At 38.9% G+C, this 21,429-nt stretch overlaps 1 protein-coding gene across 3 annotated transcripts in view; it reads left to right on the top strand.

Annotated features, from left to right (window-relative positions):
- LOC133863539 (calcium-transporting ATPase 9, plasma membrane-type) overlaps positions 1–21,429 on the top strand; it is a 93,749-nt gene that overhangs the window by 12,320 nt on the left and 60,000 nt on the right. For 2 of the 3 annotated variants that reach the window (XM_062299518.1, XM_062299517.1), the window contains 15 exons: positions 72–111; positions 3,867–3,982; positions 4,075–4,206; positions 4,293–4,382; positions 10,161–10,230; positions 10,722–10,792; positions 10,874–10,957; positions 11,039–11,116; positions 11,196–11,267; positions 11,624–11,707; positions 11,790–11,872; positions 11,960–12,068; positions 12,171–12,226; positions 12,347–12,389; positions 14,090–14,173. In XM_062299518.1, the coding sequence (XP_062155502.1) occupies positions 72–111; positions 3,867–3,982; positions 4,075–4,206; positions 4,293–4,382; positions 10,161–10,230; positions 10,722–10,792; positions 10,874–10,957; positions 11,039–11,116; positions 11,196–11,267; positions 11,624–11,707; positions 11,790–11,872; positions 11,960–12,068; positions 12,171–12,226; positions 12,347–12,389; positions 14,090–14,173 (1,212 nt within the window). The remainder of the gene's footprint in view (positions 1–71; positions 112–3,866; positions 3,983–4,074; positions 4,207–4,292; positions 4,383–10,160; positions 10,231–10,721; positions 10,793–10,873; positions 10,958–11,038; positions 11,117–11,195; positions 11,268–11,623; positions 11,708–11,789; positions 11,873–11,959; positions 12,069–12,170; positions 12,227–12,346; positions 12,390–14,089; positions 14,174–21,429) is intronic. The other variant, XM_062299519.1, reaches the window with a different exon arrangement.

The following is a 21,429-nucleotide window of genomic DNA, read 5'->3' on the forward strand; positions in this document are numbered from 1 at the left end:
TAATATTAGCAAAGGTGTTAGTTTGGTGTTTCAGATTGTTTTATCTAATCAATGACTACTTGTTGTATTAGGCAGCATTACTTTTCAGACTGGCTGGGGAAAGGCAAATCGGTATATATCACTGTCTGAATTCTTCAGCTATCTTTGAATGGTTATTTAACTTTGATATGTTCTTGATGGCAGTTAGTTGTATGTCATTTACTCTTAGTTAAAGAACTGATTTGCTGTTTTTTTGTTCTTGTTCTACTTTTTAGTAATGCACAATTTATTATAAGGAGAGGATAAGCCCGGTTACGGGCTGGATCTAGGAAATGGGGCTTTAGTCCTAGTGTTAAGAAGGCCAATAAGTCGGGTCTTGTTCTGGGTTCTAGTTCCGATTCTTTCTTAATGGGTGTGGGATTTGATCTCTCGGGTCAGGGCGTCTCCTTGCCTTCAGCAGCCTCTTCTCCGGTGCTGGAAGCAATGGGTTCTCTAGGCCGGTCGTCTGGTGCGCCGGTGGCCTCTCCGGCAGTTTTTGAGACGCCCCCGATCGGGTTTGCTTCAGTGGGTTTTCGTTTCTCGTCCCAGTTAGTGTCCTCTAGTTAGTTGTCTTCTCCGGTGTCTCCAGATTCCGCTGGTGGTGCTTCTGGTCTTGCTGGGTCTTTGTCCAAGCCAGGTGAGGTCTCTCCTATATCAGGTCCAGCACCTTCTTCACTAGTCCCTCCCCTCTCTTCTTTGGAGTTCATGAGCCAGGGCCTTGGTTCACTTGCCCCAGACCTAGTTTTTGTTCGTTACTTCTTAGGGGTCTTGTGTTCTTCGCAGCAAGCTTCTCCTGCTTCTCCCCAGGCTTGGAAAGCAGACTATGGGTTAGCTTTTCCTAGTGTTTTCTTAGGGGCAGAAGAGTTAGGTGAACGACTTCATCTCTCGCTTCCGTGATGTTGGAATCTAGGGCACTTATTTATCCTTCGAAGTCTCAATCGGTGATAAGGTATTCTCGGAAGCCAAATGATGCGTAGCTGAACAAGTTTTTGTTAACTGAGTCTTTGGCGGCGATCATGGCCTCTCCTTCTCCGCTGGGCCATCATCCTTCGCCACCTTTGGAGTCTGTGGCAGTTAGGGAGCCTCCAGTTAGCTTTTGTCGGCGTGGGTTCCTCCTCCTGCGCAGCCATTCTTCCCCGCCAGTTGAGGTGGGTGAATCTTCGAGGGAAGGTGTTTCCAAAGAGGTTGTAGGTTCTCCTGGGGCAGTGTTTGACGCTGCGTTGTGCCTTCAAACTGTGGGGATTTCCTTTGAGGGGAATGTAAAAGGCTTTTTGGATGTCATGGCTCAAGTGGTTGAGGGGCAGTATCTTGAGGTCCCAGTCTCCACTTCTAAGGTTAAAGGGAATAGAGAACTTCTTAACCTTGAGTGCGATATCAATTATGATGCTAAGAGTCTTGGTTTTACTTGGGGCAAAAGTAAGAAGGTTGCTGTGATGTAATGTTATAGAGGGTTTTTTGGTTTTTGTTGGGGTGCTTTGGGTTTTCTGCTGTGGTTGGGTCTTTGTGGGTTTTTTTCTTTTCTTATTTCTCGTCTTTTTTGCTCTCACTGTTTTTGCGTCCTTTTCTATACTTCCATTATCCTTAGAGGCATATTCATCTTTTATAAAATTTCATTTACTTATAAAAAAAAAAACGAAAAAAAAGAAGGAAAAGACAGAGAGAATATGGGACTCTGAAATTTTTGCACTTATGACATGGAGAAATAGACAAAGAAGATAGAAGAACAATTTATTACCTGCTGCTCCTCGCACTGCAAACCATTATCAGTTCTCTTTGTTGACAGAATCATATATTTAAATTGTAATCATTCATAAAAAAAAGGAAAAAAAAATTTAAATTGTAATCATCCCTTAACTACCACTTTGCAGTATATATGCAGACTTTAATCTTAAATACATGGCTAAAAAACGAAATCCTCCAACATTTGTTTTGAGTCCACCAAGGACTTTTTACTCTGCATCATTTCATTTTTTTTCCTAATCTGATGTCTTCCTATGCATTGATGACTTTGAGAGCTATATAATTATTTCTATTTTGATTAAAACTTTATGATCATATAGTTTTTGGACGTTGGTATAAGCTAGCCACAATATAAAGTCATATTTTGGAATAACTATGCTACATGTATAAATGAGTGTTGTTAGAATATTAGTTAATTGGCTCAATTCATCATTATTTATCAGTTAAAGTTTTTGAGATAATAAGTAATTTAATATGGAATCAAAACGATGGTCTTGAGTTTGAATATTGACTTTACACTTTACTTCTAATTCAAATAAATGGTATGAGAGTAATAGTTTTGACTCTTGAATTTGATTTCTGACTCCACACTTTACGTTCCATTTTAGTTAAGTATTCAACGTATTGAGTTCCACTTATTAAGGAGGAGCCTGAACCCATAAATGCGGGGGAGTTTTAGAATATTACTTAATGATTAAATTTACTAATTCCTATTAGCTTCAAATTTCTTGATAATTGCTGATTTAATACATATTAGATATATATATTTTTTCTTTTGATAAGTAATTTTAACTCAGTTCATTAAAAGCGCAGAGGGGCGCAACCCTTATGCACATGAAGTATACAAGAGAGCCCCTAAATGGGACGAGAAGAGAATAAATTTAAAAAAGTCTACAAAAGTAAAATCATTCAAGCAATGATGTGGCGTTATCCAAATATACAACATATTAAGCAAACGCTTCCTTAGCTCCACCATTGATGTCTCTACATCTTCAAAGAGCCGCGCATTCCGTTCCTGTCAAATACACTACAATAAACACAATGGAGCTAACCGCTAAACTTCTTTATCACGACTACACCCAACCGACGCGCCCCAACTAGTCAACAACTCCAACACCGTTCGTGGCATCACCCACTCTACTCCAAATAGGACGAGAATGTAACTCCAAAGATCACGGGCGACTTCGCAGTGAAGCAACAAATGATCAATAGACTCCCTATTCTTCTTACACATACAACACTACTCAATCACTACGATATTCCTCTTATGCAAGTTATCATGCGTCAAAATTTTACCCAAAGTTGCTGACCAAACAAAAAAAGCCACCCTAGTCGGAGCCTTAACACGCCAGATACTCTTCACGGAAAAGATGAGCCATTTCTTCTAATCAGTACTTCATAATAGGAGCTCACCTCAAAAAAACCCTTTTTAGAAGGGTTCCAAACTAACCTGTTGCCCTCTCCCTCTCCATATATTTATATACTTTGGTGGAGTAAAATAATACTTTTATAATAAATAGCTTAATAAACCTTATGTTCAGAGATTGGATCTAAGAGATCATCTATGGACTACTTTGATATGGGTAGTTTTCTCTAATTCTTTCTTTCATTCTTTTCTATTTATTTATTTTATTATTATTAGTTTCTCTCATTCTTTAATTAACATATAGTATGAGTTTTGAAATATAAAATTTCTAAGAATTTGTTCAGGCTATCATATTAGTAGTCTTGGCATTTGATGCACTGATGCTTCATTATACCAGTTTAAAATGAGAATGCAGATGTTCGAACCATTGTCTCTAAAGACCACTTCTCATGAATAAACCACTGCTAATGTAACATGTATATGATGGTTTTCCAATTAATATTTATTCTTTAGTCTATTTATATCTGTACTTTATTATAGCACTCTTGGCATTATGATCAATGGTCAAGTTATGCTTTCTTGTTTATTATGCCAACGTTTCTTTACAAATTTAATCTTTATGTTATAGTTGAATGGCGTTGACTCTTAAGACTTTTATAACCATAGATTTATATTTGAATTTTGCTGCTCATGCCATCCAAGTTACTTGTTCCTTGTTTTAGCTTATGTTTGAATCATCTAGTTTTAGGTCCCACGGCAACAACCTCAACTCCAACTGGCGATTATGCAGTCAGTCTTGAACAACTTGCTTCTATGACAAGGGATCATAATATTTCTGCTTTACAAGAATACGGAGGGGCAAGTCATCTATGAATTTATTTTTCGTTGTTAATGTAATTTTGTTCTGTAGACTAAGCTTACATCATGGCAATGGTTACGTCCTCTAACAGGTTAAAGGTTTATCTGAATTACTGGAGACAAATCTTGATAGAGGGATCAATGGGGATGAAACTGACTTGTTAAGAAGGAGGAAATCATTTGGATCAAACACTTATCCTCAGAAGAAAGGGCGCAGTTTCTTGGTATTTTACTGATTTTTTTTTAACCGAAAATATTTTTCATTTAGTATTGAGTAGCTATCACTTCATTCCCATTCTGTTTGCTGCAGAGGTTCCTGTGGGAAGCTTGGCAAGATTTAACCCTTATAATCTTGGTCATAGCTGCAGTTGTGTCATTGACACTTGGAATAAAAACAGAGGTGTGCTTAACCTTCCCATTTTTGTTATTTAGATGTTACATTTTTATACAGTGTGGACTATGCCTGTGTCTCTAGATGCAAGCAAGCTCCTAAATTTGTTGTGAATCTTTCTTACTGGCTGCGATACTGTAAAAACCAAAAAGACAAGTGATCTAAAAAGAAGTAGGAGGAACCACACATTATAGTAATATCAGTTGGAAGAGCACATACAATATTAATGGTAAGAAAGGTCACCAAAGGTGCAAGTACAAATTTACTGCATCAATATAACAAATTTGACTTCCATCTTATCATTAATGGTGTGCAAGACCACTAAGGATACAACTGCAAATTTGCCGTCTAAATTCCGAGAAAGTTATTCTTGTTGAATCACATCATAGACCTTGACAAGTTTGCATCTACAAAATTTTTGGTGCATGGGGTGAGACATGAATTATACACTAATTTAGTCTTCTTTAATTTTAGAGATCAATTCTATTTTTCTTTTTTGGTAATATTGGTCCATGTAGTTTTATTTAGGTCCTCTAAGTTAATTGTGTTTTTAGTATTTAGTTTTATGTTATATTTGATTTTCAGTAGGGTGTTTTTGTAATTCAATAAATGGGCTTTGCCCAAAGTAACTTAGATTAGGGTTTAGTTGTTAGTCTATTTAAGTGTATTTTGTACTCCATATGGAAGTAGACTTTAATGAAATAAAAAATATGTGAAATTGATTCTCGTTCTTTCTCTCTTTCCCTCCCCTTAACTTCTTCTTTCTTTCTCCCCCTCTAAGCTTCTTTTTTCTCTCTTTCTCTCCACTTAGCTTCTTTTTTCTTTCTCCCCTTTTGGTTTCTTTCTCCTCTATTTTCCCTACTTTCACCATGTGGTTTTTATGAGTTTTGTTAGCTCTACTTCAATTAAGGATGCAAGGGGTGCAAGGGGCGAGACACGAAATTTACTTTAATTTAGTCTTATTTAATTTTGGAGATAAATTCTATTTCTTTTTTCTTTTTTCTTTTTAAATTTTCTGGTAATATTGGTCAACATAGTTTTATTTATGTCATATTAGTTAATTGGGTTATTATTATTTAGTTTTATGTTTTATTTAATTTAGAGAGTCAATAGTTTGAAAGAATCTCATGCTCGAGGCAAGTTTGAAAAGAGCTTTAATGCTACTTTTGTCTCTTTGATTCCTAAGAAGGCTGGTGCCATGAAAGTGAGAGATTATCGCCCTATTAGTTTGGTAGGGGGATTTACAAGATCATTTCAAAGGTCCTCGTGAATAGGTTTAAATTAGTTTTGGACAAGATTATCTCCAACTCTCAGAATGCATTTATTGGTGGTCAACAAATATTGGACTCGGTGTTTATTGCCAACGAATGTGTGGATAGCCAAATTTGATAAGGGGATTCTAGGCTGCTGTGTAAGTTGGATCTGAAGAAGGCTTATGATCTTGTGAATTTGGATCTCTTGCTCTATTTGCTACACCGTTGTGGTTTTGGGGAAAAATGGAGGGCTTGGATTCGTTTTTGTATTTCTACGGTGAGATTTTATATTCTTGTGAATGGAACCCCATCGGGTTTTTTTTTTTTTTTTTAGCTCTCATTGTTTGCGACAAGGAGATCTTCTTTCTCCTTTTTTGGTTTGTGGTGGTTATTATGGAGGCTTTGAGCCGGATGTTGATTGCCACTTTGGATCAGGGCAATTTGACAGGGTTTTCAATGGGATCCAGGGAGTACGAGGCTTTAGTTGTGAATCATTTACTGTTTGTTGATGACACTTTGATTTTTTGTGCTGCGCAAGAAGAACAGATTCGACATCTTGAGGTGTATCTTTCTTTGCTTTGAGGCAGCTTCGGGCTTAAGGATTAACTTAGGAAAATCAGAAGTGGTTCCTATTGGTGCGGTAGAGGATGTCGATAGGTTGGCTCACCTACTTTGATGTCGGGTTGCTTCTTCGCTATTGACATACTTGGGTTTGCCATTGGATGCTTCTTACAAATCTATGTCTATTTGGAATGGTGTTATTGAGAAAATGGAAAGGAGGTTGGCTGGATGGAAGTTTATGTATTTGTCAAAGGGTGGTCGGCTGACTCTTCTTAAAAGTACACTCTCCAATCTTCCTACATATCTCTTGTCGCTGTTTCCTATTCCAGTGAGGGTGGCTAATCGTTTTGATAAAATTCAAAAGGCTTTTCTTTGGGGAGGTATTGGAGATGAGGCCAAATTTCATTTAGTGAAATGGAACAGGATTTGTACTCTTTTGCATTCAGGTGGGTTGGGAGTTCACAACTTCATCCAGTTTAATCAAGCTCTTCTGGGTAAATGGTTGTGGAGATATGGTTTGGAGAGGGAGGCTTTATGGCGATTGGTGATTAACGCAAAATTTGAGAGTCTAAAGGGGGGGTGGTGTTCGAAAGAGGTGTCGGGTTCCATTGGAGTGGGTGTGTGTAAACATATTAGGAGGGGATGGGAGAAGTTTTGTAATTTTGTTCGTTTTGAGGTGGGGGATGGGTCACATATTAGTTTCTGGCATGATTGGTGGTGTGGAGATAGATCTTTGAAGCAGTGCTTTCCAGTTCTGTTTAGTATTGTGAGGAACAAAGATGCAATGATGGTTGATAACTTGGTCGTTCATAACGGAGTTATTCAATGGAATGTTTTTTTTATGAGGCAAATCCAGGATTGGGAGATAGAGATGGTTCTTTCTTTCTTTGAGCGGCTTTACTCCACTTCGGTTCGACTTGGAGAAGGCGACAAGTTAGTTTGGAACCCCTCTAAAAGGGGTTTTTTTGAGGTGAGATCCTATTATGGAGTGCTTATTAGGAAAAATGGCCCACCATTTCTGTGGAAGAGTGTTTGGCGTGTTAAGGCTCCAACTAGGGTGGCTTTTTTTGTATGGTCAGCAGCTTTGGGTAAAATTTTGATGCATGATAACTTGCGTAAGAGGAATGTCGTAGTGATTGAGTGGTGTTGTATGTGTAGGAAGAATGAGGAGTCTATTGATCATCTGTTGCTTCACTGCGAAGTCGCCCGTGATCTTTGGAGTTGCATTCTTATCTTATTTAGGGTAGAGTGGGTTATGCCACGAACGGTGTTGAAGTTGCTGACTAGTTGGGGTGCGTCGGTTCGGTATGGTCGTGCTAAAGAAGCTTGGCGGTTAACTCCATTGTGTTTATCGTGGTGTATTTGGCGGGAACAGAATGCGTGGCTCTTTGAAGATGTAGAGACATCAATGGTGGAGTTACGGAAGCGTTTGCTTAATATGTTATATATTTAGATAGCGTCCCATCATTGCTTGAATGATTTTACTTAATTAGACTTTTTAAATTTATTCTCTTCTCGTCCCATTTGGGGGCTCTCTTGTATACTTCCTGTGTATAAGGGTTGCACCCCTCTGCGCTCTTATTGAATTGAATTACAATTACTTATAAAAAAAAAATGAGAGTCAATAGTTTTTTTGTAATTCAATAAATGGCCTTTGCCCAAGGTCAATTTGATTAGGGTTTAGCGTTTGTCCATTTAAGTGTGTTTTGTACTCCAATGGAGGCGGACTTTGATGAAATAAAAATGTGGAATTGATTCTTGCTCTTTATTTCTTTTCCTCCCCTTACCCTTTTTCTCCTCTCCTTCGTACTTTTACCGTGTGAATTTTTTGATTATTTTTGGTTCTACATTAAATTTGGTATCAGAGCAAACTTCAGTCCTTTGATTACGTTGTGCTGCTGTTAACCCAAGAAAAGTTTTGACATATCCCTACTATCAAACCCTAGCATCAAGGTCCTCTGAAACCAGTGCCCATTATTCTCTCTGCCCTAAACACCCAACCTATAACCACTACACAAACCTGATCCACCAACCGGTAAAAAAAAAAAAAAACTCAAAAAATCCCCAGTGCAAAGTCAAGAACCCATCACCACCTCCATTCAACAAAACCCCAACCCGAAGTCCCAACCTTGTTGACAAACCCACACCGGAATCAACCCGACTCAGAACCCACAATCCACCATCGACCCTTTGCAACCTACCACATCGCCAGCCACTGGTGGTTCTTTCGTTTGTCATAACTGTACCTCCAGCCAAACACTCAAACACACCATCGCGTTGTCACATGTCCATCTTGCCAGCGCCGCTGTCACGGGTCCTCTTTTTACAGCCTTTAGTCTCACACCATCACGCACGATGTCCTCCCTTGGTGACCTCCTTAGTTGCCACACATTGCCGACCCACTTTGATCGACGATCCACCGTGCCGGTTGACGACCAACAATGTTGTGATTATGAGAGCCGCACCTGGCAGTACCGCTTGTTCCCCGCGCTGCCAACCCCTGCTAGACCTGTCCTGCCTTCGCGCTGTCACTGTAGCCGGCAGGCGCTGAATTGGGTGCCCAGGGTTGTGTTGATAGTTGGACGCGAGATGTTGTGTTGTTTTGAAGAGATCTTGCCTCTGTTTGGTTACTAGTAGTTTGTGTTTGGCGTAGAAAAAAAAAGTTGTTTTGGATGCTTGCTGCATAGCCTACATGTCAGACCGAGGTTGATTGGACACTTTTGAGACTTGAGAGGTTGGGTTTGGATCCAAAATTTAATGAGCATATATTTTCAACATTTCAAAACTTGAGGTCGAGTTTTCTCTAACTAGGGGAGATTGATGCAACGGGGCGAGACACGGATTTAACTTTAGTTTAGTCTTATTTAATTTCAGAGATCAATTCTATATTTTAAATTTTCTGGTAGTATTGGTTCCTGTAGTTTTCTTTAGGTCCTATTAGTTAATTGGTTTATTTTTACTCAGTTTTATGTTTTATTTAATTTTCAATCATCTAGGGTGTTTTTGTAATTCAATAAATGGGTTTTTCCCAAAGTCAATTAGATTAGGGTTTAGTTGTTAGTATATTTCTCTCTCTTTCTCTCCTCTTAACTTCTTCTTTCTTTCTTCCTTCCCCTTTTAGCTTCTTTCTCTGCTCTTTTCCCTACTCTCACCGTGTGATTTTTGTTGGTTCTACATCAGTTTTGTTAGACATATTATGGGATGCTAATGAAAGCACCTGGCATTGTACATTGGAAATCTTCAGATTGAGGAATGTATCAATCTTATCACTATGCATTTTGATGCATGTGAAGACCTAAAACCTAGTGTTCACAATAATAAAATCATTTTGGTCCTATTACTCTTGAATTTATGCTTATGTATGGACAAATTTTCTACAAAGTGTGTTGTAGGGATTTTCCAACAACCAATCTCTAAAAGTGGCATGTGTCCCTTAGCATGTGAGAAGCACATTTTATTATTATTATTTTTTTTAATTGCATGTGATTTTCACATGCTTTTTTTTTTTTTTTTTTTTTTTATGAGTAAGAAAACTTTATTAAAAAAGCGAAAAGCGCCCCTAAGTACACAGGAAGTGTAAATAGGAACACCCAGCTAGCCCACAAAAGATTTTCACATGCTTTTTTAATAGCATTAAGAAAAAAAAAAAGTGCTTTTCATATGCTCAAGGGACATATGACACTTTTAGACACTAGGTTGGATGAATTCCTACAACTCAGTTTGTAGGATGTTTATATCCTATGTATAATATGATTTCATATTTTTTTTGGTCACAATCAAATTCTACGTTTTGTCTTTCCTCCTCTCCTCTTTCCATTCACTCACTCTTATGGTGCTTGTTCCTCTAATCATCTTGGTTTGTTAGCATTTTTAACCCTTCTCTCTCCCTTTTTTTTTTTTTTTTTATTTTTATTTTTATTTTTTATTCTTTAACCGAGGTATTCTGCATTTTGTATTTTAATATTTCTCACAGGGTCTGAAAGAAGGATGGTATGATGGGGGAAGCATTGCATTTGCTGTTTTTCTTGTTATAATAGTCACAGGTATGGAATTTTATATTCTCATTTTTCCCTAGTTAAATGTGTCAACTGATTGCCATTTGGATGGAAGTAAAGTACAGAAATCCATGAAACTTGCGACTCTATTGGGTTCTTAAATGGCTTATAAAGATGCATGCTCTGTTTTCTTTCATCCTCTTGATAACCAAAACTCAAACTCAAAGTAAGACTTAATTTCAGTTAAATTGAGGATCCTCTGGGCATCTAAATCGAATTGTTCTTATTTTATGTTCTAGTGAGGAAAAAATGCATATGCAGCTGATATTTTTAGATTGACTGTGGTAGGTTCTTTATTCGTGTTGCTTAGGAGTAGACAAATTTGCACTAGAGTTCCAAGCTTTCCTAACTCTATTGGTGTTCTTCTTTCCAGCGGTTCCTATTTCAAAAATGGGAGAAACTTCAAGTTTTCCTTCTCTTCATTATCTTCTATTACCAGACTAATGATCCTTTTTTTTTTTTTGGGTTCTGTTAACCAGCTGTTAGTGATTATCGACAATCTCTTCAGTTTCAAAATTTAAATCAGGAAAAGCAAAATATTCTATTGGAGGTGTGTACTGTTATGGTATGAAAACATTAATGTTCATTTCGGGGATGCTTAATTTATTATATACATTGAAACTATATGCAGGTCTTGAGAGGTGGTAGAACAGTAAAGATTTCGATATTTGATATTGTTGTTGGTGATGTTGTACCTCTGAAAATTGGTGATCAGGTGAGGAACTTAATTGTTGAGTTTGTTCTGCAGGAAAAATGAATTTAATCCTTTATTCATTTCTTATTTGGGATTGCATAGGTCCCTGCTGATGGCATCTTAATTGCTGGTCATTCTCTGGCCATTGATGAATCTAGCATGACTGGAGAAAGCAAGACTGTGAGCTAATTTAATCTTCTTGTAGATTAAATATCAAACTCTTAATCCTTTTTATTCTTATGTATGGCATTTTGTGCAGGTCCACAAAGATCAGAAAGCACCTTTTTTGATGTCTGGTTGCAAAGTAGCAGATGGTGTTGGTACCATGCTGGTAAATATAGTGTCATACTCTTTTTCCCAATTTCCTATTAATTTATTGATTTCACATGGTTTCCATTGAAGCGTAGGGCATGTTCTTTTACAGAATTTGACTAATGTCATATAATTGATTTTTACTCCATGTTCTGCATATTCTTTTGGATCCTTGTGTAAAGTGAAATACATTGTCATTATTGTTGTTCATGTATGTAATTACTACAGTAGCATATTTGTATTATTTTACTTGCATAAGACCATCCAGTAATCTTTACCTCAACGTTTTGATCCTGATGTAGCTTCTCTATCATAATTCTAAAACAAATTTCATCTTTAAGACTATGAAGATTCACCCTTTTAAGCTATCTGCAGGTAACTGGTGTTGGGATCAATACGGAATGGGGATTGTTGATGGCAAGTATCTCGGAAGATACTGGTGAAGAGACTCCGTTACAGGTTTTCCTTCTCCTGAAATATTATTGCTTTTCACTACCTTATGGAAATTGTGTGCAATATATGTTTTCGTGAGCTGTGATAGGTACGATTGAATGGAATTGCAACTTTTATCGGCATAGTTGGGCTTTCAGTAGCTGTTTTTGTGCTTGCTGTCCTTTTGGTCAGGTAAAATTGTATATCATTAAATAGTTCATATGCTGTTACAAGAGTTGAAGGCCATTTTACTGGCTACAATCTGATCTGGAGTTATAGGTACTTTACTGGATATACAAAAAATCCAGAAGGAAAAGCCCAATTTGTGCATGGCAAGACTAGCGTTAGTAGCATAGTAGATGGAGTCATTAAAATATTCACAATTGCAGTAAGTGGATTTTTAAATTTTTTGTTATGTCGCCTTTTTAAAATTTTTCATTTACTATGTTTTTCTTTTCTTTTGTGATTCACTAATTATAGAACCCATTAGGTCACCATTGTGGTTGTTGCAGTGCCTGAAGGCCTTCCTTTGGCTGTTACCTTGACGTAAGTGAGCCACCGTTTTGTTTCACACTGCACCTAGAATAGGGCTAAGGCTACTCCGTTAATTTTCTTAATCTCTATGATTCTTTTTAATTCTGACTCCGTACTTCAACTCCATGACAGCCTAGCTTACTCGATGCGGAAAATGATGGCAGATAAAGCCTTGGCAAGTATCCATGTCAATTTTGTTCCTCATAAATTGCTCTTATATATATATATATATATATATATATATATATATATATATATATATAGATTGTTGCTGTAGGTGAGGTAGGGGATGTGGAGGAGTTGGCTAGCATTCTTGGGTGCGGTGTGGCTTTGCTTCCTATAAAGTATTTGGGTCTTCCGTTGGGTGTTAAAGTATAAGGATTCTAATATTTGGAATAACATTATTGAGAAGATGGAAAAAAGACTAGCGGGGTGGAAGAGATTGTATTTATCTAAGGGTGGGAGGGTAACATTGATTAATAGTACTCTTTCGAATTTACCTACATATTTTTTGTCTCTCTTCCATATTCCAATAGGAGTGGCCAATTGTTTGGAAAAACTTCAGAGAGATTTCCTTTGGGGTGGTATTGAAGATGAGTTTAAATAAATTCCACTTGGTTTATTGGTCTACGATTTGTTCATCGAAGGTTTTGGGGGGTTTAGGAGTGAGAAATATGATTCGGTTTAATAGAGCTTTGTTGGGCAAGGGGTTATGGCGGTTTGCTATGGAAATGGATACTCTTTGGAGAAAGGTGGTTACTATTAAATTTGGGAGTATGAGGGGTGGTTGGTGCTCAAAGGAGGTTGGGGGTTCTTTTGGGGTAGGAGAATGGAAATCTATTAGGAGGGGATGTGATGCTTTTGTGGCCCATGTGAGATATGAGGTTGGGGATGGTTCTAAAGTCTTGTTTTGGCATGATGTGTGGTGTGGGGAGTTACCTTTGAAGACTTTTTTTAGAGCTGTTTCTTATTGCATGTGGCAAGGATGGGTGGAGGAGAATATTCAGAGACAAAATGGCACAATTTTGTGGAATATTTTGTTTATTCGACCTGTACATGATTGGGAGGTGGAGGTGGAGGTGGTTACTAGATTTTTTGAGATGTTTTCTCTTAAAGTAAGGTGTGAAGGAGAGGATAAAATTTGTTGGATTCCAGGGCGAAGAAAATTATTTGAAGTGAAGTCTTACTATAACGTATTATCTAGTCCTATACAGTCTTCTTTTTCGTGGAAATATATTTGGAAAGTTAAGGTTCCCCCGAGAGTGGCATTCTTTGTGTGGACGACGACTTTAGTGAAAATTCTAACTTTGGATAATTTACGAAAGAGGAATATTATTGTGATGGAGTGGTGCTATATGTGTAAGAGTTCTAGAGAGTCCATTGATAATTTGTTCCTGCATTGTATGGTTGCTACAAATTGTGGAGTACGATCTTGCAGCTGTTTGGTGTTGTGTGGGTAATGCCGCGATCGGTGAAAGAGATGTTGGGGAGTTGTAGGGGGCAAAAGGGCAACCAGACGTTGATGCTGATTTAATGAATGGCTTCCTTGTGTTTCATTTGGTGTCTATGAAGGGAACGGAATGTACGCAGTTTTGAAGATTGTGAGATTGGTTTGATTAACTTGAAAAAGTTGGTGATACAAACCTTGGTTATGTGGAGAGTGAAGATACAGTCTATCTCTGAGCGTTCTTATTCTGATTTTATAGATATGTGCTTTCTTTTCTCTTTGAATTAGGGGTATTATATATACATCTTATGTACTATGGGTTGCGCTTTCTGCGCTTTTTGAAATATACTTTACTTATATATATATATATATATTATTATAAAATTGTACCTTTATAGTACCTCTTTTTGACACCTGTAAATGTGCAGGTGCGTAGGCTTTCAGCTTGTGAAACCATGGGCTCTGCAACGACAATTTGCAGCGATAAGACAGGAACATTGACCCAGAATCAGGTGTGTTCTTACTAGCAAGCATGGATATTCTGGCATGCCCTAAACCCCAAATAGGCATGGTGTGTGCTAAAAACATTCATTTTAAAGAAAATTCTGTAAACTTTTTCCAAAATAACTATTCTATCAAGGTAGAATATTTGCCCACAATACAACACCATTTATTCTGCAAAATTTCTTTCAACCAAAGATGGACATGATAATGGCTATTAATGCAACATTTCTCACAGAAAAAGAAAATGCATACTCAATTTTTCACTAAACAAGCTGGAGTTCTAGGTTTCTACAGTACATCGAACAATATTCTTGACTTCCATATCCAACACAAACTAAGAAATTTAAACAGAATACCGTTTCCACAATAAGGTTTGAAAATAAACCTCAGCTAAAAGTTCATTTCGATATTAATTTTAGAGTTTCAACATTCCCATACAATCTCCAAAAGAGAGTTGACATGCACTTGTGTTTGTACATCAGAAACCTAACCCAAGATAAGGTTGCAATACTCGAAGAGGAGAGAGGAAGAAGCGAAGAACAGAAGAGTAAAGAAATGAAGCAACCCTTCAGAATTTTGTAATTATCAAAATAACCCCTTTTTGACCATCTAGAAATTCATCCACAAAATTATCAAAAATAAAATTCTAAATGTTGGGATATTTAAAAAATATGCAAGTCACATAAAAAGTTATCACCCAATGACATTCAAATTACCATAGTCAAATATTTCACATTCACAATATTAAAATCTTCCCCAAGATGCGTAACCCCACTAGCAAAATTTGGGTTCAAAACATTTAGGCACAACTACCTTGCTGCAGAGTCATTTGACCAAACAATGTGATAAGCCTATGTGAGCTGACCTTGTGTTGTGGGCTGAGAATCCAGATAGTATAGACTATCACTCAGGCTACCAATGTTGATTATTGTCCCCGTGACTAGGTCTTAGAAAAAAGAATAATTAGAATAGAAGATGACTTTCCAATTGAACTCATGGGTAATATGAGCAATGGACAGTAAATTGGCTGCAAAATTTGGTATATTTTGGACAAACAACAATACCATGGAGGGTGTGACATGAATTTATCCTTTACCAGACACTAACAATAAAGAACCATCGGCTATTCTAACCCTTCCCTCGTCGAAACAAAGATTATAAGAAGAAAACAAGGAAGGTATACAGTCATACAATCGGAGGCCCCTAAGTCGATCCAAAAATCATCAGATGGAGTAGCAGATGCATTCAAAGCCGTGTGTAAAAAATCCACCCATAAAAACACCTAGAACTAGCTGAATAACGAAGAAAAAACTATCTTATCGATTGATACAACCAAAACAGTCCAAATCTCACATCTCATTTGTGAATCTCCTGCATCGCTCGTAGGCTGCATTTGACATAATGTGGGTCTCCTCCATTACTTTGCCTCTTGCACTTTACGGTATACCCCAACGAAGAAACACTCAAATGTCTACACAGGAGCCCTTGTTGCACTTGACAGAGCGCTTGAAGGATTTGGTCTAATGCTGACGTTGACATTTGTATGACTGACATTAGAGACCGTATGGCCCAATATTCCCCTGTGTTTTGCTGGATTGGGGCAAGGATTTTATTGCTCTGATACCAAGTTGGAATTGAAAGAGAGAAAACTGCATAAGGAAAGTTGGAATTGAAAGAGAATAAAAAAGGATGAAGAAGTAGGGGAAGAAACAATCTTATTTTTCCTTGATGATATTACGGATACAATTACATGCATTTATAAATATGAGCAATACCATCTAATATGGAAAATACAATAAATGGGAAATATATGGAAATCAAATCTGTGAAATCATATCATAATCAGATCATCCGCATATCTTTAACAAGGTACGTTTGTAGATTACAATTAGAAATAAAGAGGAGTAAAATAAGGTAGTATTAACTCAACGTATCGTAAGTTTCCATCTTCAACACTCCCCTTCAAGTTGAGGCAAAGATGACTTGCATGCTCAGCTTGCATAAAGTTGAATGAAGAACATTTTTAGACACTCCCCTTGTCAAAATATGCATAAGTTGTTCCCTTGTCTTCATATACCAATCATATGATCGAAAGCTCCTGAGTCAATGACCCAAGAATGGTCAAATGGAGTATCAGATGCATTCATAGCCGTGACCAAATTACTTGTATAAGCGATGGAGGATGCAGTAGCAGATGATTCCAGTTGAGACATAAGTGGACGAAGTGTGGCTACTTCTTCATTGATTAAAACACCCGTACCAACAGAGTAGAACTAGAATGTAGTGTGGAAACAGTCTTCTCTACCATAGAAGTATGGTTGGCTTGAAGTCTGGTTCCACCCTTGAATGGCCCCCTCGACCCCTTGTAGGACAAACACGAAGTTTCCAACAATCCTCCCTACATCTTGAACATCATGTATGGAGAGTTAGATTCTCATTGTGGGAGCTCAACTGACTCTTCATCCTCTTTTTGTGAGTTTCAGAGGTCTAAATCATTTTTCTAACATCTTGAGTCAGACATTCAACGAGATAGCTCCAATACCCAACATTCGGGCTCAAGAAAATTAAAGAGTAGTAAACCAAAATAGATAGAACTCAAACGTCAATTCAAACACCAAGCGGCATCTTCTTCTTCTTTTTTTGTTTGTTTGTTTGTTTGTTTGTTTTGTCTTGCTGCTGCTGCTGCTAAATGACTTGTCATTTATAGGCCTTACTTGTCATTTGAGCATTGATAAATGACTTGTCGTTGCTGAATGGTATAGGACATGTTGTTACACTTACTACTATACGATTGGTCGTTTTCCATTCAACCCTAAACGTCCTATCATATTTCTCCCTAATCAGAACCGTTGCATGTAGCTGCCAGAGATTAGACTGCTGGCATAGAACACTTCAGTTTTGCTCAAAAAGCACCCCAAAACAATCGAAAACCCTAAAACTTCTATCTTTATCACTCGATTCAACAAACAACAACCCATATCTCATTCTCATCTGTAGATCTTTTCCACCACTTCCAGGTCTCCTCCACTTGCTTGATGCCCTTGACGGAGCCAAGACTGAAGAATTCAGCTCTATGCTAATGTTAGCAACCGACACAATGTTTTTACATAGTGGTCTAGATTGAAAGCAAGGATTTAGTTGCTCTGATACCAAGTTGGAAGAAGAACAAAAGTTGGGTACAAGGAGGAAAGAATACTGTTTTATTCCACTATGATCCTTAATTCGTTTACATGGGTTTAATAGAAAAGAATTACAAACTATTATAGAAAGGTACTTATTGCAGATTACTATCAGAAATAAATAGGAATAAGATCTGGCAATCAAATCATGGAGAATTTTTTGATAAGTAAATGCAAATTTTATAAATAACAATGTAAGGTATCCTTAGTATGCACGAAGTATACGAGAAACAAACACCTTAACACCGACCTGCCCCAAACAACATCCCACACAACAAACCAAACCCCTAAGCCCCTAAAGCTTTCAACCCACAAGCTTATCCTCCCGAATATGCTCCTCATCAAGGGCAAAGAGGAAAGCCATAGTCTTATCCTCTTGTCCCTTGGACCCGAACCCCACCGTTGAACATGACTGAGACCACTCCAAAGGAGAGAGAGGCTGGACACCACCCGCAGAAGGAACCTCAAGCAATGAAGGAGAGAGGTGGGATGACTCATAATCACCGCGATTTGCAAGAAAAGGAGAGGACAAGCTTGACTTGAGAAACTCTTGCCTGAGAAAGCCCACATCATCGTGCTGGCCTTGACCCACAATCAACTTCGGCTTCCTCATGTCCATGCATTTGCGCTTATACTGACTCAGAGTAGAGGGAGATGAAAAGTTGCATGATTTAATTCCCATTTATTAAAGGAATTTGAGTCACAACCAAAAATCCCGGGGGTTGATGAAAGTTGCACTATTTTGATGTCTCGTATGATATGCCATTTTGACCGGGAAAACGGAAAAACTCCGATTGGAATGGGCGTAGCTCACGAGGAAGAGGCTATGGCAAGCAAGTAGGAGTCCTATTTCGTCTTAGGTCAAGATCAAGTCTAGTTATATTGATTTGTGCTCCTCCAGAAGCACACACTAAAATATGAGGTAAAAATTGATTGGTAGCATATTTGATCAAACGGGTGATTTTCTCGCCAACTACCGATCCCATACTACCCCTATAAACTGAAAATCGATTATCCCAATTGCTACTGGAATACCATTTAGTTGACTTGTGCCTGTTTGAAAAGCCTCAGTTCATCCTGTATTTCTTTGATAAGAATCAATACGATCTTTGTAAGGTTCCTCTTCTAAATGAAATTCAATGGGATCCAGAGAGACCATGTCTTGATCCATTGGAGCCCAAGTACCTGGATCAATTGAAAGCTCGATTCTATCTGAACTATTCATTTTCAAATGATGTCCACAGTGTTCGCAAATATTCATTTTTGATTTAAAAAATTTCGTTAGGCGTTGAATCTTCCAAGGATAATATTGAAGGAATTCTCTCTCTCTCTCTCTCTCTCTCTCTCTCTCTCTCTCTCTCCTTTGAGCTATGGAGAGGTGGTGTTGCGTGGAGGCCAAGACTTTTGTGTTCACGGTGCTAGAAGGAGCCTCGGTGGTGAGATTGGAAGAAAGGAGGAAGTATTTCTTCGGGTTGGTTCTTCTTAATGCTCAAAGCATAGGGTGGTTGGCTTCGACAATGGAGAACTTGCAGTGGTTTCCGGGGGAGAAGGACTTTATCAGGTCCTTCAGGGAGGGGTCTAAGGTACTCATCGTTAGACGAGGTGGCAATGCAGCTGGAAGGTTTCTTGAAGTGGCAGTCTGGTGTGGGCGGTAGGAGAGGAATTATTTTCATTCCAAAAGGTTGTGATGGGAGGGGCTGGAGGAGTTTTGTCCTTGATTTAGGTAAGATCAGTGCTTTCCTTAAAGTCCGTCTTAGGCTTGGAGTGGTTCGTCCTGCAACAGTTTGAGAGAAGACAAGGAGGGATGGTGATGGTGCTATTGGAGGGTTTGACCCTGTAGATTCTGCTAGATCATTCAGCAAAGATGGTGCGCCTTCCTTCGTTGAAGTTTTGCGTTCAGGTCCCAGCTGCTTCGAGGTGGAGAGGAAGCTGTCTAAACCAGAGGTTCCTTTGGCTAAGGATCGTGGTGATCGCCCGGAGGAGCAGAAGCTGCCGATTGCTCAAGTGAATCCTTTGGGTAAGGACCATTGTTACTGTTGTGGTTCAGAATTTGTGAAGGCTGAGATGGTTTCTACTGCTCGAGACAAGACAGGTTACTTCTATGGGGAAATTTTGGCAGGAAATCAGCTGACAGGAGAGATGAACATCTATTCCTCTCTTTTGATTTGGAAAAGCCAGCTAGAGAAGTTGAAGGCTGATGTGGACCAAGCTCTTAGCAGGGTTTGTGAAGGGCTTCTTGAGATTGGGCCTGGCTTGAAGCCGAATGTAAATGGGCGGAAGAGAAAGAATAAACTTAAGAAAAAGAGGAGGCTTCGTTGGGTTCAGAAAGATCCGAAGCCCAACGCTTTTGTCCTGAAAGATCGGGTAGTGCTTCTTGTGGAGGGTTTGTCGCCGGTGAAGGGCATTGGTGGTTTAGATAAGTCTCCGGCAACACCAGAGATCTCTAGTGGGTTGGGTTTTCCGTCGTCCGGTACCCTTGCTCCGAGGAGCTAGCTTGCCGTTTACTATTCTAATTTTGAGCGGGGTTCACGGCTAGTTTTTGACGAAGTACTTTTGGAGGGGGAAACGGGTTCGTTTGAGAAGATGGGTCTGTCTTCAAAGTTGCCGGAGGTCACCGGAGGTCCACCTTTCGCCATTGAAGTCCTTGTTCCAGTAAGCGTTTCTCCCCCTTTGGTTCTGAGTTCTGGGCCAGACATGCCCATCCTTGTTCCGGAGGTTTCTCCCATAGTCCCGGTTGTTTCTGCCAAAGTTTCGAGGGATTCAGTTGATGCGTTGACTGTTTGGGCTGGTTCGGGTCCTTCAGACTCTATGGTTCCTTCGGGTTCCTTCGTTTGATCCTACGTTGACCCACATCCCCTCTTTTGGTTCGGGATTCAGGAATGGGATGGAACTTGCTTTAATCCTAGAGGCAGAGCCTGAACCTTTGTCTTTTATTGACAAGGTTTCGGGAGTTTCTGGTAAGAAGACTCCAGGGGGTTTTTTGAAGGCGGTTCTAGCGTATAGCCACTTGGTGGGGATTACGTGCGATGGCTATGAAGGTCAGCTTTCGGCTGTGTTTGAGGCTATCATCGACAATACTGATAAGAAGGTAGCGGGTTCAAGCCCGAGGTTGAGCATCAAAGGTACGAGGGAATTAAACAGATTAACTTGTTTTGTTAATTATGACGCGCATAGTGGCAGCACCTCTCATGGTAGGTGCAAAGGTAGGGCTTTTGGAGGTTTATTATGAAGCCCAAAATCCTTTCTTGGAATGTTAGAGGGTTAAACGAGGGTGACAAGCGGTTGAAAGTCAAAAACGAAATAAGGCAATGGAAGACATATATTATTTGCTTGCAAGAAACTAAACTGGAATTTATTTCTAATAGTTTAGTGAGAAGTCTGTGGGGTTGTCACTTTGTTGATTGGTGCTACTTAGCCTCTCGCGGGGCCTCTGGTGGTATTTTGATTATGTGGGATAGAAGGATTGTAGAGAAGATTGATGTGTATGTGGGTGAGTTTGTTGTTACCTGTTCTTTCAGAAGCGTTGCTGATGACTTCTTTTGGGCTTTCGCTGGGGTCTGCGGTCCTAACTTGGACTCTCCCAGAAGTTCTATCTGGGATGAGTTGGCTGGCCTTTCTTCTTGGTGGGAGCTACCTTGGTACATTGGGGGTGACTTCAATGTCACATGCTTTCCTGCTGAAAGATCTAGAGACGTTCGTCTTAATGCCGCTATGATGGAGTTTTCGGACTTTATTTTCGAGCAGGATCTTATGGATCTTCCTCTTGCGGGAGGGCCATTTACGTGGTCTAATAATCAGGAGATTCCCTCTTGGTCTCATTTCGATAGATTTCTTGTTTCTCCAGATTGGGAAGTCAAGTTTCCAAGTACTCTACAGAGAAGGCTTCTAGGACTGTGTTCTGATCATTTTCCTATTCTTCTTGATTGTGGTGGCGTTCATTGGGGTTCTAGACCGTTCAAGTTCGAGAATATGTGGTTAAAGGCTGAAGGGTTTGTGGATAGGGTAGGTCTTTGGTGGGAGTCTTATCGCTTTCAAGGCTCGCCCAACTTCATCTTCTCTCAAAAGCTTAAGGCTTTAAAGAATGA

This window comes from Alnus glutinosa, chromosome 3 (assembly GCF_958979055.1).
Source record: "Alnus glutinosa chromosome 3, dhAlnGlut1.1, whole genome shotgun sequence".
NCBI lineage: Eukaryota > Viridiplantae > Streptophyta > Magnoliopsida > Fagales > Betulaceae > Alnus > Alnus glutinosa.